Below are 14,207 nucleotides of genomic sequence, written 5' to 3' on the forward strand. Positions count from 1 at the left end.
TGTGAAAAAGGAAAAGAAAAAAGAAAAATCATGGAACGGTTTGTCCAGTTACAATAGGATGGAACCCTCCTTCATTGCGACATCCTGATTGAGAAACCTTGTGTAATGATGCGGCGGTACCTGGCAGATTACGAAATCAGAGAAAGCTCGTGTCGCGTTTAATCATGGCTGGTGGCTGGCTATCATCATGTGTTGCCGTGTGCAAAATGTGAAAAGATACAGGCTCGATCTAACGAGCTGGCAGCTTGTGAGCATTTGCCAAAAGCTTTGCACGCAACAAATTATGTTTGGTTCATTTGAATTGTTAAAAAAAATCTGCCTGGAACTGAATTGTTCCATGTCAAACTCCTGCATTTTCATCAACTTTTCATGAATTCGCTTTACAATAATTTTTGTAACACAAGTGTATGACATAAAAATATGTGAAAATTGTTTAGACGACAATGGAAATCTGGAGGAAATACTCTGTGGACCTCTTTACATAGATGAGAGGGGGGGTTTAAACCGATACGATTCAGTTCATTTTTTTAAAAAGTAAAAGCAGATTACCACATATAGACAAGCCATAACTCTCGTACGCCTTCGCACGATCCTGGATCTTAAAGGGTCTAGTTCGGTTGTTCCTATAAATTTCAGATGATAAACACGATTGCAAATAAACAATGCTCGAGACTGGAGTGGAGAGGCTACCTTTTTTAGCCTTTACAACTGCTACGAGTTCTCCCGGTTTGATGTAGCATATACGTTGCTGATTGCCACTTCTTTTTTTTAAAAAAAGGGTCCGAAACAGTCCTTTTAACCCAGTCGCGAGTCGCGACGGCCTGTGACGACGACGACCCGCTCGCGCTCGGGGTTGTGGACGCGTTGTTCCTTCCTGCGCACGCGTGCGTCTCCCTTCCTCCGCTTCCCGCCGGCGATGTCGGTGCCCCCGGCCGGCAACCGCCAGGTCCCTCCCCCGCCTCGTTCCCCTCTCCTTCCGCTGCTCCGTCCCTTGCGCGCTGGCTCACTGTTTCTTCTCTCTCTTCTGCAGGTGTCCCTGCGGGGGTCGAGCGCGAGGGAGATCACCCGCGACGCGCTGCTACAGAAGGTCTCCGAGGAGCGCCAGCTCCGGAGCCACCTCCGCCGCGCCGCCGCGGCCGCCCTCTCCATCCAGGTACCTGCCGCCGACGCCACCCCTAACCGCCCCCTGCTCTACCCATCATGTGTACCTACCTAACGACCTAACCGCCCACCAAATACCTGTCAGCGCTCTGAAATCCGCTTGCAAATAATGAGGCGGATTTTAGGACCTATTTTTCTGGTGGTTTAGTGGATCTAAGGGCCCGTGGCTCGTTTGAATTATGTACACGATTGATCTGGATATCTTCTGAAGAATGGGAGGGGGGGGGGGGGTGTTCTAATGAGTATATTCTGTTGGCAACCATAGAGGCTGATGGACTGATTGATACTCCGTTGTGTTAGCTGGATTCTTCAATTTGTATTACTATAATACATTATGAGAATGCATGAAAAAACACCCAGCAAACACTATTTTTCTACTAAATACTCAGAGAGTACGAACACCAATAATAAGCTTTATGCAAAAGCTGTAGTTAATCGATCTAGAATATATCTAAAATTAAGCAAAGCCATGAGCATAAATATGTGCAATAGCTGTATCGCTCTGCTTTCTTTAACTATTCTTTTATACTAAGCACTCATCAAATGGATGGTCACTGTTCTTTTCTTTCGTTATGCCAGCGAATATGGAGAAGGTACTATGTGATAAGAGTGGTTTCAGAGCAGCTTCATGAAGACTGGAAACTATTAATGAACCAGCCTAACATCGACTTGACAACTCAATGGATATCTAGAAATATGCTGAGGCCATTTCTTTTCTTCATTACTCAACCTTCTAGCTGGTACAAGGGACAACAGAGCAAGACCGTGGAATCTATTTTAACATGCTTCAAGATTATCTTGAATAGCATAAACTCAACGGGTATGTCCTTTTTAGTACTACTACTTTTGCTTTGACCTTTCTGTTAGTTGACTTGAATGTTTGCGGTTCAGTATTTCTGAGGACTATAATCTTTATATTGCTCAAACTCTATGCAAGATGGCTGAATACTAGAAATAAATTATGCAGCTTGACAGAAATATACAAAAGCGTAACAGGGTGAACACACAATTTCTGTTTGCTGTATTTAGGTATTATTAGTGGTTGTGACCATGTAATATGGCAAGCATATGGCTAGAATGTTTGTCTTGGAACTCGTGATTTATGTTCTGTTTCTAGTACTATTTGTTTGGCTCTATTATCTAGTGAGTGATCTAACAATGGAAATGTTATGGGTGCCAAAATGATGGTTCATGACTTTTTAAGTTAAAACAAATAGCTTAGTGCAATCACTAAGATGTATAGATTGGAAAATTCCATCCACTGTGAGGATGGCATGTGGGGCCTGGGGCCACATACCAGCAGCACATTGAGTGGTATTTGCCACCTTTGGCAATCTTATTATATGGTACTGAGCAATATCTTTGATGAAATTTACTATCAGACGATCAATTCCTTTGGTGCTGACTTTATTTGATTATATTATTCGAATCGGTTGAATTCAGTCCTCTAAATTAATATTTATTCCAAGTTTTGGTTGCACAAAGAAGAAATAGGTATAACCAGTCCTTGTTGATGGTAGCTCAACAACATTTGCATGATAAGCTTGAAAATACCCACACTATAAGTATTCAAATATTGTTACGTGATACTGGGGAATTTGATGGCCACCACAAACTTCTTGCTTTGCTATAATTATATGATAGATTAGGCTAATGCGCCAAAAGTTTTCATTAGATTTAGTCATACAGCAGAACACCATAATGTTGGAGCAGATTAGTTATGCTTATCTCTTCTGATCAGCGTGCCTTCCTTTTTGACTGACTTATATCTTTTCTCTGTAGATGCAAGCAAAAATTTCTGTTCCTTTGCTGTGGGTATGCCGGAAGAGAGATCTATTTGGCTTTATCAGGCAAAAAAGCTGATTTCACTGTGCTCTTTCATTCTTGCCAGGTGTGACCATTCCTGTTGCAAGGATGGAAGCATGGTTGACATGACTGCTATTGCTATGAGATTGGCTGTGTCTTTAACTGATTGCAAAACATGGAAAAGCTTAAAAAGTGAGAGCAGTAGAGCTGCAGATGCATCTGTAGAGACTTTGATTGAATTTATAGGTACATGCCAGAGTGGCACATATAATTGTGTTAGGCAATATATAAAATGTCTTGGCCCTCATGTTACTTCAGGGAAGAAAAGTTCTGCAGCTGCAACAGATGATCATTTTCTGATTACTGCTAGCGCGGTTACTCTAGCCTTGCGCCCATTCCACTCTAAGAAAGCAGATAGGGGTACTGATCTGAATGGTGCTTCAAAGGAATACTTCAAACTTGTACTTACAATACCATATCTGTGCAAACGCATGCCTTCTCTGCTGTTACCTGCTCTTAAGCACATTTCTGTGCTGCAACCATGTCTCAGTATTATACTGGTAAGGGTCTTAATGTTGATATGGACAAATTCTGCTCTGGCATTTTCTGTTTTACTGGATTGATTTTTATGAGGGCATTGACTACCCAAGGATTCAGAACTTTCAGCTACTATTTTTTTTCTTTGTTTTGACATGATACGATAGTAACTTAGTAAGAATTATTCATCTAGTTGAGTTATATAGCTTCCAAAGGAGTGTATTTATGATCTGCTAAAATCTTAAGCGATCTTTGTTTTACTATAAGAGTCACTTACTTTGCTGATTGTGATCAGTATACTGCTCTGTATGACTATGTTGGCGCACTTTTGCAAGATATGCTATGACACTGATTCTTGCTACGGACATTTTAATTTATAGTGCGACTGCCATAGTCCTAGGTGAACTAGATGCAATTGCGAAAGAATACCAATCTTATTCTAGTCTCATTTTCTACTTATCTCCAAGTTCCTTGCAGTGTTTATAAGAAATTTCAGCACTTTTCTCTATATCTAGACAAAAAAAGGGAAAAAAATGCTTCCATGCTAGTTGTGGATTTTAATGAATCCTTGACACTTATCCTTCTAAATTTTGTAGTGTTGGTATCGATTGCTTCGCTACCTGCTGCAGCATTCATTGTTTTAATTTTACATCAACCATCACAGTTTATTCATTGTTTACTTTAAAGGATGGCATATTGTAAATGTGGAACTGATCAAGCCATGGCAGGTGGTGGCAGATCTCCAAGGATAAAATATTTGAAGAAATAATCAAATTGGACAAGTCAGAAGTTTTAGCTGTTGATGCTACTGTTATTCCTTGCTCTGGTTGGGCTCTTGGAAATATTGTAAATTTAGCTACCAATCATGATGATTTATCCAGTTCAGGGTGCTTCATTCAAGGGCTAGATTTTTGCCTATATGTTGATGTTGTTAACTGTATTTGCCAAAACTTACTGGAAAGTTTTGAGAAAAGCAAGGGGATGTCTCAGAGTGTTGGTAGTACCGCTTTCCATGCTGAGACGTCTGTTGCAGAGGAAGGGGATACCAATGGCAGCAGCAGCATGAGAACATTATTTATGGACCTTCTGAAGCCAATTTACCAGCAATGGCACCTGAGAAAGCTTCTGATGTTGGCAAAGGAGGATGTTTCATGCAGCAGCGGGACTAATTATGATCCAACTCGGAGCCTAAAGTTGTCAGATGTTGTATGCTTCTACTATCACATGCTCAGAATTTTCTCATCATTCAACCCTTCTATTGGTTCGTTGCCTATTCTCAACATGCTTGCATTCTCTCCTGGATTTCTTGTTGATTTATGGGGGGCACTAGAAATGTCCATTTTTGGCCAAGCAATCCAGAATTTACAAGAAACAGGACATGATAAACAGTTGGCTACAAGAACTTCAGGTGAGCAAGTATCCTCCACGAGGCAAAGAAGGAATGCCAAGGACGCAGCAACCAAGTGGGCAAATGTGCTCCAGAAGATTACCGGAAAATCCAATGATTCAGAGGTGGGCACAATGTCTGATAGTATTTTAATTTCTAAACAGTCTGATGATGATGCATTAACTTTATGGGATATTGAAGCTATGAGACATGCATCTGAAGGTATTGGAAAGGACTTAATGTGCATGATGTATCTTTTCTGTGCTATATATGGGCACCTATTACTTGTGCTAGATGATATCGAGTTTTATGAAAAGCAGGTAATATTCTGTACCCATGCGCATCTCTCGATCTCTTTCTAGTCTCCTCACCTTTTGACAGCACCCCTTGCTTTCTCTGATTTTACAGGTTCCGTTTACTTTAGAGCAGCAGCGGAAGATAGCCTCAGCACTTAATACATTTGTATACAATTCTTTCGTTCAGAATGGTGGAAGCTACAGCAAGCCTCTTCTGGATGTAGCTGTCAGATGTCTTAATCTACTCTATGAAAGGGACAGTAGGCATAAATTTTGTCCAATTTCTTTGTGGTTGGCACCTGCTAGAAATGGTCGAATTCCAATTGCTGCTGCTGCCAGGGCCCATGAGGTAGCATTTGGTAATTTTCAAGGAAATAACTCTTCAGGAATTCCTACCCGGAGCTCTGTATTTACCACATTGCCACATGTATATCCATTTGAAGAGAGGTACCTTACTGGATTTTGGTCCAAAAAATGTTGACAGCTTTCATAGATATCATAAACTCAACTGAAATGACGTTTTGAACTTTTTTAGAAATCCTAAACTTACGCTTATGATCTTTGAGTCAATTGCTCATAACTCCTTACCTGCTTGTCCTGAGTTCCTTCTGGCAATTGACAGCTGAGTTTGGTTATTACTAGTACTAGAATCTTTGATTGTTATTGCTATTCTCACACATACAAATCCCCTAAAGAGATACTTATACACCACAATTCGCTTTAGTAGTGATTTTTTTTCTTGCTGTATCAAAACCTATACTTCTTAGCTATTATCACTGATTGTAGATACATGATATTTCACAAAGTTTACCTGGTAATTCTGTCTGTTGGTTGAGGAAAGTTTGATAGACTTGTGCCCTTTAAAAATGGTGAAAGTCAACCTTTTTTAATAAAATTGTTTAAATTGTATACAAAATTCAAACAGTTTTCATCTGAGATTTAGAGTGAAACATTACCCAGACCTTTTTCTGCTGCTGGAGCTCATGTAGTGGTCATAGTGTGCTTGTGTAGCATTAGTTGTTATATTGCTATGGCATGACAGACATATCTCACTAGTTTGTATTCATTTTAGTTCGCATATGGATTCTTTTTACAAGCAGCGCAGGTTTTTAGTACATAAGCATTTCTATGCAATGCTAACTTTTCTTAACACCATTTTATATCTTTTACCCAGAGTGCAGATGTTTAGAGAATTTATTGAGTCAGACAAAGCATCGAGAAGAGTTACTGGTGAAATATCTGGGCCCGGTCCAGGATCTATTGAGATTGTTATTCGTCGAGGCCATATAATTGAAGATGGATATAGGCAGTTGAACTGCCTAAGATCAAAGTTGAAATCTTGCATTCACGTATCATTTGTAAGTGAATGCGGCCTTCCTGAAGCTGGTTTGGACTATGGTGGTCTCTCAAAGGAGTTTCTAACGGATCTTTCTAAGACTGCTTTTAGTCCAGAGTAAGTATACTGTTAAACATTAGCCCTTAAACCTTATATATCTTAATATAAATATATAACTTCTTTTTCTCAAAAGTGAAGAATACTGTCATTCATCAAGGCATTGTTGCTAACCTTTTTCTTCTATTTGTCACAACACTCAATAGGTATGGGCTGTTTTCACAAACATCAGCATCTGATACCAGCTTAATTCCTAGCAATTCTGCTAGGCTTTTGGATAACGGCATTGATATGATTGAGTTTCTTGGTCGAGTTGTCGGCAAAGCACTCTATGAGGGGATTCTGTTGGACTATTCTTTCTCACCAGTATTTGTGCAGAAATTTCTTGGACGGTATAATTTTTTGGATGAACTATCAACACTTGATCCTGAGCTTTACAGAAATCTTATGCTACTAAAGGTACAATAGATTTTTGCTTTGGTTTATTTTCCCAAGATACAAGCAAGTTAAACTACTACTTAGAATACTGCTTTTTTCCATTGAAATGATCGTATCATGGGTGGATGGCTATGATTCAACCCCTTTGTTTAGTATATATCCCGTGATATTATTTATGAATATCAATCATTATCCGCTAGTGCTGCTTAGCTTGCCTTATCAATCTTTCAATGCTATCGTAGTTTGTTGTGTTCACAGGTTAGTGGTCAATGCTATGCATTTTTTGTTTCTCCTCATTTTTTTGGCAAGATCTTGCCATTTATGAAGCCTTGTTAAAATTGGTTGCACTTTTGGGATTGATGCTGTTTCTCTCTGTTGACGTTATATATGATATTAGTTTTTTTTTATCAGCTACCTATGTAATGACTGCAATATGGTACCAATTTGTTTTTTAATGAAATAGCATTTGATATAATAAGATGATAGCATTTTGATGTTATTACCTTTTTGATAACAACAATGTGAACTACTGTTCTACCAAACAGCACTACGATGGGGATGTTGAGGATCTCTGTTTGGATTTTACTGTAACTGAAGAGTTGGGTGGTAAAAGAATCGTCCATGAGCTGAGACCTGGTGGTAAAAGTATATCTGTCACAAATGAAAATAAGCTGCATTATGTTCATGCAATGGCAGATTTCAAGCTTAACCATCAGGTTCGTGACTTGGTCTGTTTTTCTTATGATTTCTGAGGTTTTGCTCTGTGTCAGCAAGAAAGCTTTTTTATAGCGCCATTGTCCTTGCAGATACTTCCATTTGCAAATGCATTTTACAGAGGACTCAGCGATCTCATTTCACCATCTTGGCTAAGCCTGTTTAATACAAATGAATTTAATCAGGTAATTCTCTTCTCCTTTCTTTCCTTTTTTTGGGGAGAGGATTCTTTTCTAAATTTTGGATGCTACTGAACTGGAGTTCCCTGCTATACTGTGGAAAATGACCCTTGAACTAACAGTAGTAAATAGAACTTTGACTGAATCAAATACTAAAAATTAAGGAAAAAATGCTAACTTAAAATATTTTGCGAAAAATTTAAAAAATGAGATTTGATGTAAAAGGTAGAAATGAAGAGAAAATTTTGAAAATGTGCTCAGGAATAACTCATTGTGCTTCTTTTTATAAAGAGAGCCAATTCAACTGACCAAATACCCAAGCACCCTTAATATATCCACCAATAATTAACTACCTCAAAAAATATAGTATACAATGTATTGGATGGTTTGTGTGAATGTCAAAAATCAAAACTGAAACTGTGATGGCCCACAATTTCTAAATCCTGCTAATTCATCATTGCCACATGCAGTTACTTTCAGGCGGACTGCAGGATTTTGATGTTGACGATCTGCGGAACAACACCAAGTATACTGGTGGTTATACTGAGTCAAGTCGAACTGTTAAACTCTTCTGGGAGGTATGTGTGTTTGTCTAATTTTGATTGTTTTGCATTAATGGCTTCTTGCTATTTCCTGTTTTGCATTTTTATATTTTCAGACCATGTTTTGCATATAACTTTGTAAAGATCCTAGGACTATTAGCTTGGTTATCATACTTATGCAAATTGTATACCCAATTTGGAAATGGCTAGAGTAGTGGAGTTTGTTTATGTATTTTCTTATTTGATGATAACTTTGGAAAATATAATTTGGTATCCTGTAATATAATTGTGACCCTGACATGCCGACAGCTGAAACTCGTCATGTACACTATGTCATAGCGTGCATTCCTGGCCTACTTGCATGTGTAGCATTTGCCCACCCCTTTTCCGGGCTACATGGTTTGGCCTGTTTGCTCATTTGCTGCACTGGTATTTCAGCCAAATTTTGTTAAATAACTGTTTTCGTTTACCAGCAGCAAATAAATTATTGTTAATATTGTTCTCACCTCTTTATGCATTCTGCAGGTCATCAAAGGATTGAAGCCAACAGAGCGTTGTTTACTCCTAAAGTTTGTGACGAGCTGTTCACGAGCTCCGTTACTTGGATTTAAGTATCTGCAGCCTTCTTTCACAATACATAAGGTTTGATTAAGCATACTGCAAGAACTTTTCTTGTTTTAGCGATATGTGACAGATTGACTTAGGAAGATGTGGCTCACCGCATTGCTGCTGTGCAGCACCTTTAAAACCCTTGATATCTTTACCCTTTCTGTCTTAATGAATCAACTGAGGTGTTGCATAGTTCATAACAGACCCTTCTGCTGAATTATTATTCGAAATGGTAAAGCGATGCGCATGTTTGTGTTCTAGTGTTCTTTTGTTAATTTTTCAACAGTAATATCAACTTGGGACTCGTAGTGACCTCTAAATTTGTTTACGGAAGCATGCTAATGAGCTCACTGATGGAAGTATTTAATGGCATTGCTTTTAGTACTATAACTAAGAAAACTCATGAAACAGAGTTGCAACCCATGTTTTATTATGTTCTGTTTCTCCTGATTCATAAATCTTCTCTCATTGCCCTAGGTTCCATGTGATGTAACACTTTGGGCTTCAATCGGAGGCCAAGACGTAGACCGCCTTCCATCCGCTTCCACATGCTACAATACTCTCAAGGTATAACTGCATGGGTCTGCATCCTATCAGTATCATCTGCTCACTCTTCTGCTGCTGCTGCTGTTGTAATCTGTTTGAGTCCATCCTTTGACGAGTCAAACCCCTTAGGATCACTGGCCATTTCAGCATTCATCCTGGCACGTGTGCTGTTCTTACATATTTTCTAATGCTTTTTTGTTACCTTCAGCTTCCGACATACAAGCGGTCAAGCACGCTAAGGAGCAAGCTGCTCTACGCCATCAGCTCAAATACTGGGTTTGAACTCTCATAGAGGTATATGCATTGGTGGTGCTGTAACCGTGTCAAGGTTTGCTGTGAATAGAGGTATAGCAAAATTTGATTAGATGCATCAATTGCCGCCAATGTATCATATTTATTCGGAGTAATAGCCCATTTTAAGGTAAAGCGTATTTCTATTTGTCAGTACAGCAAAAAGTTTGTTGCCAGAGTAGTGCGTATTCAGTTGCCTGGCTTACGGGGACCTGGCTGGGAGATAGCCAGGCAACCAAACAGGCCCATGCTTCGCCGGGACTATGCTACTGGCTGGTGGTCCCGGCCTGCTTAGACGGGGAACGTTGTTGCACGGCGTACTTTGTGCTCGCTCGCTGCACTGCAGAGGAAGGCACTCCGCTTTGAGTAGACCCAACCCAACAGCTATACTTCGAAATATGCTAGTCACTGTAACGTCGATCACTCCAAAGTCCAAGTTCGTCGAACAGATTGGGAAGACGGCGAAGAACACAAAAATTATACAGAACAACACTCTTATGCACGAGTCCAACTGTTTCTAAGCAGCACAAAACTACGAGAGCTGATGGATGGACAGACAGCAAACAAACAAACAGCAAGCAAGCAGCACAGAACGACAGAAAGCAAGGCACGTTTGCTGGTAGGATGATGGAAGGGCGGCGGGGATTTGAGGGTATTTTCTGTCTGGGAGGCTGCCGCGCGTCTCAGGCAATGAGCTGCAGGCCCTGGAGCAGCAGCGCGTCGGCGAGCACCCGGTTGGCGGCGTCCGTGGGGTGGAAGCCGTCCCAGAAGACGTAGCCCGTGGCGTTGGAGCACGTCCCCGGGGCACCCTGGTGGCACAGCACCGACGTCTCGATCGTGCCCGTCCCGCAGCACGCCCGCCGCGACTCGAAGAACCCTGGAAACGATCGGTCGACCACTGTGACGCTTGCTTGGTGTGGTCATGAAAAAGCAAGGAGATCGAGCACGCAAGGCAGTGTCGTCGGCGTCCGTGCTAGCTCTCTCGATCGATCGATATGGTACGTACCTGCGCTGGTGGGGTTGTTGACGAGGTCGAGCAGCGGCTGGTAGATGTCGAAGACGACGAGCTTGAGGTCCGGGCGGCGGCGCTTGACGGCGTCCGCGGCGGCGCCGAGCTTGCGGTTGAAGGCGAGGGAGTCGTTGTTGAGGCGCTCCACGCAGCCAGCGTTGCCGCCGCCGAACAGGGTGACGGACGCCGGGAGGCACCCCATGGGCGGCAGCGACGTCACGCCGATCCGACGGGCGCCCAGGCTGTACAGCCGCTGCATTTCGGCACACACACAAATCCAGTGCTCGACCATCAGCCATGCACCAGCGAGATTAAAGGCAGGAATACTACTTGCTTTAGATCGAGGAGCGCATTCAGCAAGAAGCAGACCAGCAGAGCATTATTGGTTACTTTGAGATATGCATTAATTCAGTTTATTATTACCCTGATGATGTCTGCTACGAATATGCGGTGCACACCACTCGAGGCTTCCTGCAAGAAGATCTGGCGTGTCCTTGGCTGCTCTCTCTGGAGCGAGTAGTCCGGATCGCACTTACTTGGTTTGGTACACGCCATTTAAGATTTACTGCCACGGCCACGGGCCATGTCGGTCGGTATCCTTTTTTTCATGTACAGCAGCGTATGTCCATGGACGATGCATGTGATGGGCTGACGATGCGCCATGCAACAGCAGCAACATGCATGTAGCGTACTACCCCGGCCGTGTTGAGTATTTTGACTAGCGACCACCGAGCGAGTACACCAATGCACCAAGGGTACAGGCTCACTACGTGTCTGTACATCTATCTCTACCGTTCTTAATATAATGCTGACCGATCTTTTTTCTTTTTTATTTCGCCGCTCTGTCTGTTCTCCACAGACCACGGTATGCTGCGGGGCTTGACGACATGGAAACGGAGGCGCGTTCATTGGGCACAGCCAGTGCGACCGTGCAGGTGGTTGGGAGCTAGAAACACAGCTGAGCCGGCTGCCCGGCCGGCGCCAGCTGATGTTGCATTGCATGCACGGGTACATGTGACTTCTCCACAGCTTGTAAGTTGTAACGTACGCTTGGTCGGTCACATGCACCACCAGCACGACCGAGCTCTCGAACCAACCCGCACCAATCTCCAAGCGTAGCGCCGAGCTAGAGGCCGGCGACATGTGACGGCAGTAACACACTAGCGCAGTGGTCTCCAAAGGCATTGATGTCGCAGCAACAACTCGCGTACGTAACTACAGGCACAGAGAGTCAGAGACACAGACGCAGTAAACATACAGTAGGCAGAGGCAGGGGCGGGCGACCATGTTCACCCAGACGCAGCAGAGGGGTCCTAGCCTAGCTGTATGTCAGGGAGTGGAGGGCTAAACTTTAGCATTATCAGATAAATTTATTTTAAGTGTTAATTAAATTCTAATTATAAAACTAATTGCAGAACCCTGTGCTAATTCGCGAGATGAATCTAATAAAATATATTAATCTATGATTAGCGGATCGTTACTGTAGTACCACTGTTGCAAATTATAGATTAATTAGGTTTATTAAATTCATCTCGTGAATTAGCACGCATCTGTGTAAAAAATTTTATAAACAGATTTTATTTAATACTTCTAAATGATAAAATTTTCTGTGACGTGACGGGGCTAAAGTTTAGCCTTCCAGAACCAAACGGAACCTTACCGAGGCTTTTTTTATATATATACTGTACTGAGATACTGTTGTATTGCCCTGCATTCCCTCCTACAGGGCCCTACGCGCTGCAACCTGTGACGCGGCATTGAATTGCATATATATTTGCATTGCATTGCATGGCCGCTCGCTACCTATCTCCTCTCGAAGGCAAAAGGTTGAAGCATATTTCTCGACATCTTGCTGCATGCACGCTTGCTAGGGGTACTACCGTACTTGCAGCGTGTCGTCAATGGACTAGTATCCCAACTAATCAAGTTTGGGCAAAAGGTCGTTTAGATCGCAGATAGTTTCTAAAGACCACACGTCACTTCCTAAGCTCCGTTGCTACTCGTGCCGCTGACATGTGGGCCTACCGAGTGAACTCGAGACAAATTTGCAGCCGGAATTGGGAAGGGATGATGGGAAAAAAATACCTCGACGAAGGCGGTGAATGGCTGCATGAGCGCGTCGGCGAACTGGTCGGGCGTGTAGGCGGCGCCCAGCACCGGGTTCACGTAGTAGTTCTGCACGTAGTCGCTGGTGCCGGCGCTCACCACGTAAATGGACCCCGACGTCAGCGCCTTGGCGCGCTGCTCGCCGGCCGACGCCGCCACCCTCGACTGGTACTCCCGGAAGTACTCCGTCTGACGGCTCAGCGAGATCGCGCCCTGCGTGCACGCACCCATCGGTGGTGAGCCAGCAGCAGCAGCAGCGGGTCTCTGCAATCTGCATGATGATATGGATCGATCGTACATAGAGCGCGGCGGTGGCGTCGAGGTAGCCGGCGGCGCCGGAGGCGAAGTTGGCGCCGTGGAGGAGGCTCTTGTTGTTGCTCTGCGCCTCCTCGCTCAGGTACGCCGGCGGGTACGAGCTCAGCCCCAGGTTCTCCACTGCATCCGTCGTCGATTGTCCATGCATCAAACGATTGAAGAGGACAGAGAGAAGAGCCGAGATCGATGCGTGGAGATCGATTCCGGCTAGCTGCGGGTCGCTTACCGGTGTAGTCCGTGGCGAGCTTGCCGTTGCAGAAGCGCCCCGTGGGCGCGTGCGTTGCCGGGAAGTCACGGCCGTAGGGCGGGAAGTCGGCGCGCACCAGCGTGGCCAGCCGGTTGTTGTTGCCGGCGTCCACCACCGAGTCGCCGAAGATCATCACGCCGGGCACCAGCGCCTGGCCCCTCACGGTCGCCGCCGCCGAGAGCAGCAGCAGCATCACAGCCGCCGCCGCGGGCATGGAGCTCACCTCCATCGCCCTCGCTCTCGCTCTCGACGCGTACACGAACGCCGGCCGGTTCCCCTCTCCGGTTGCGAGCTGGAGCTGGCAGTGGGCTGCGGTGGTGTGGCGTGTGTGTGGACGTGTCAGAGGCAGGCACTCACCACCGCGTGGTTTTAACGGGGGGTGAAGTGAGGTACCGTACTGGTGGCTAGTTATTATTGATTGCTGTTGGGTGGTGGTGGGAAGAGGTGGGAGCACGCATTCAATGAGCCTGGTTGGAGTGACTAGTGATGAGTGGCTGAGCAAGTGAGCAAGCTCGATCGAACGGCTTGAAGTAAAGCTCACGATTAAATCCAGATGGTTGTTTGTAATATTCACTGCAAATGGATCATGTTACTGCAAAGCTTGCACTGCGTTCCTCCAGCTTGCATCCAT

General features: G+C 43.9%; 2 protein-coding genes across 2 annotated transcripts; one reads left to right on the forward strand and one right to left on the reverse strand.

Annotated features, from left to right (window-relative positions):
* The first annotated feature begins 794 nt into the window (after positions 1-794).
* Positions 795-10,055, forward strand: LOC112875308 (E3 ubiquitin-protein ligase UPL7). Its single transcript, XM_025939112.1, has 14 exons — positions 795-946; positions 1,031-1,153; positions 1,741-1,981; positions 2,944-3,527; positions 4,243-5,211; positions 5,300-5,634; positions 6,362-6,640; positions 6,787-7,039; positions 7,564-7,734; positions 7,825-7,917; positions 8,382-8,489; positions 8,979-9,095; positions 9,540-9,629; positions 9,817-10,055. The coding sequence occupies exons 1-14, from the start codon at positions 917-919 to the stop codon at positions 9,898-9,900; spliced, it is 3,477 nt and encodes a 1,158-aa protein (XP_025794897.1). The 5' UTR covers positions 795-916; the 3' UTR covers positions 9,901-10,055.
* Positions 10,056-10,209: 154 nt separating this feature from the next.
* Positions 10,210-13,888, reverse strand: LOC112875309 (GDSL esterase/lipase At5g03810-like). Its single transcript, XM_025939113.1, has 5 exons — positions 13,556-13,888; positions 13,313-13,449; positions 12,994-13,227; positions 10,906-11,161; positions 10,210-10,776 (listed from the first exon to the last, which is right to left on the reverse strand). The coding sequence occupies exons 1-5, from the start codon at positions 13,803-13,805 to the stop codon at positions 10,583-10,585; spliced, it is 1,071 nt and encodes a 356-aa protein (XP_025794898.1). The 5' UTR covers positions 13,806-13,888; the 3' UTR covers positions 10,210-10,582.
* Between the last annotated feature and the right edge of the window lie 319 nt (positions 13,889-14,207).

This window comes from Panicum hallii, chromosome 9 (assembly GCF_002211085.1).
Source record: "Panicum hallii strain FIL2 chromosome 9, PHallii_v3.1, whole genome shotgun sequence".
In the NCBI taxonomy this organism is placed as follows: Eukaryota; Viridiplantae; Streptophyta; class Magnoliopsida; order Poales; family Poaceae; genus Panicum; species Panicum hallii.

Coding starts and splice junctions, on each gene's coding strand:
- LOC112875308 (XM_025939112.1), top strand. CDS start 917: ATGTCGGTGCCCCCGGCCGGCAACCGCCAG. Junction 1,982..2,943: donor GAATAGCATAAACTCAACGG/GTATGTCCTTTT, acceptor TTTTCTCTGTAG/ATGCAAGCAAAAATTTCTGT. Junction 6,641..6,786: donor AAGACTGCTTTTAGTCCAGA/GTAAGTATACTG, acceptor AACACTCAATAG/GTATGGGCTGTTTTCACAAA.
- LOC112875309 (XM_025939113.1), bottom strand. CDS start 13,805: ATGGAGGTGAGCTCCATGCCCGCGGCGGCGGCTGTGATGCTGCTGCTG. Junction 13,228..13,312: donor ACGCCACCGCCGCGCTCTAT/GTACGATCGATC, acceptor GCGTGCACGCAG/GGCGCGATCTCGCTGAGCCG. Junction 10,777..10,905: donor CAACAACCCCACCAGCGCAG/GTACGTACCATA, acceptor GATCGTTTCCAG/GGTTCTTCGAGTCGCGGCGG.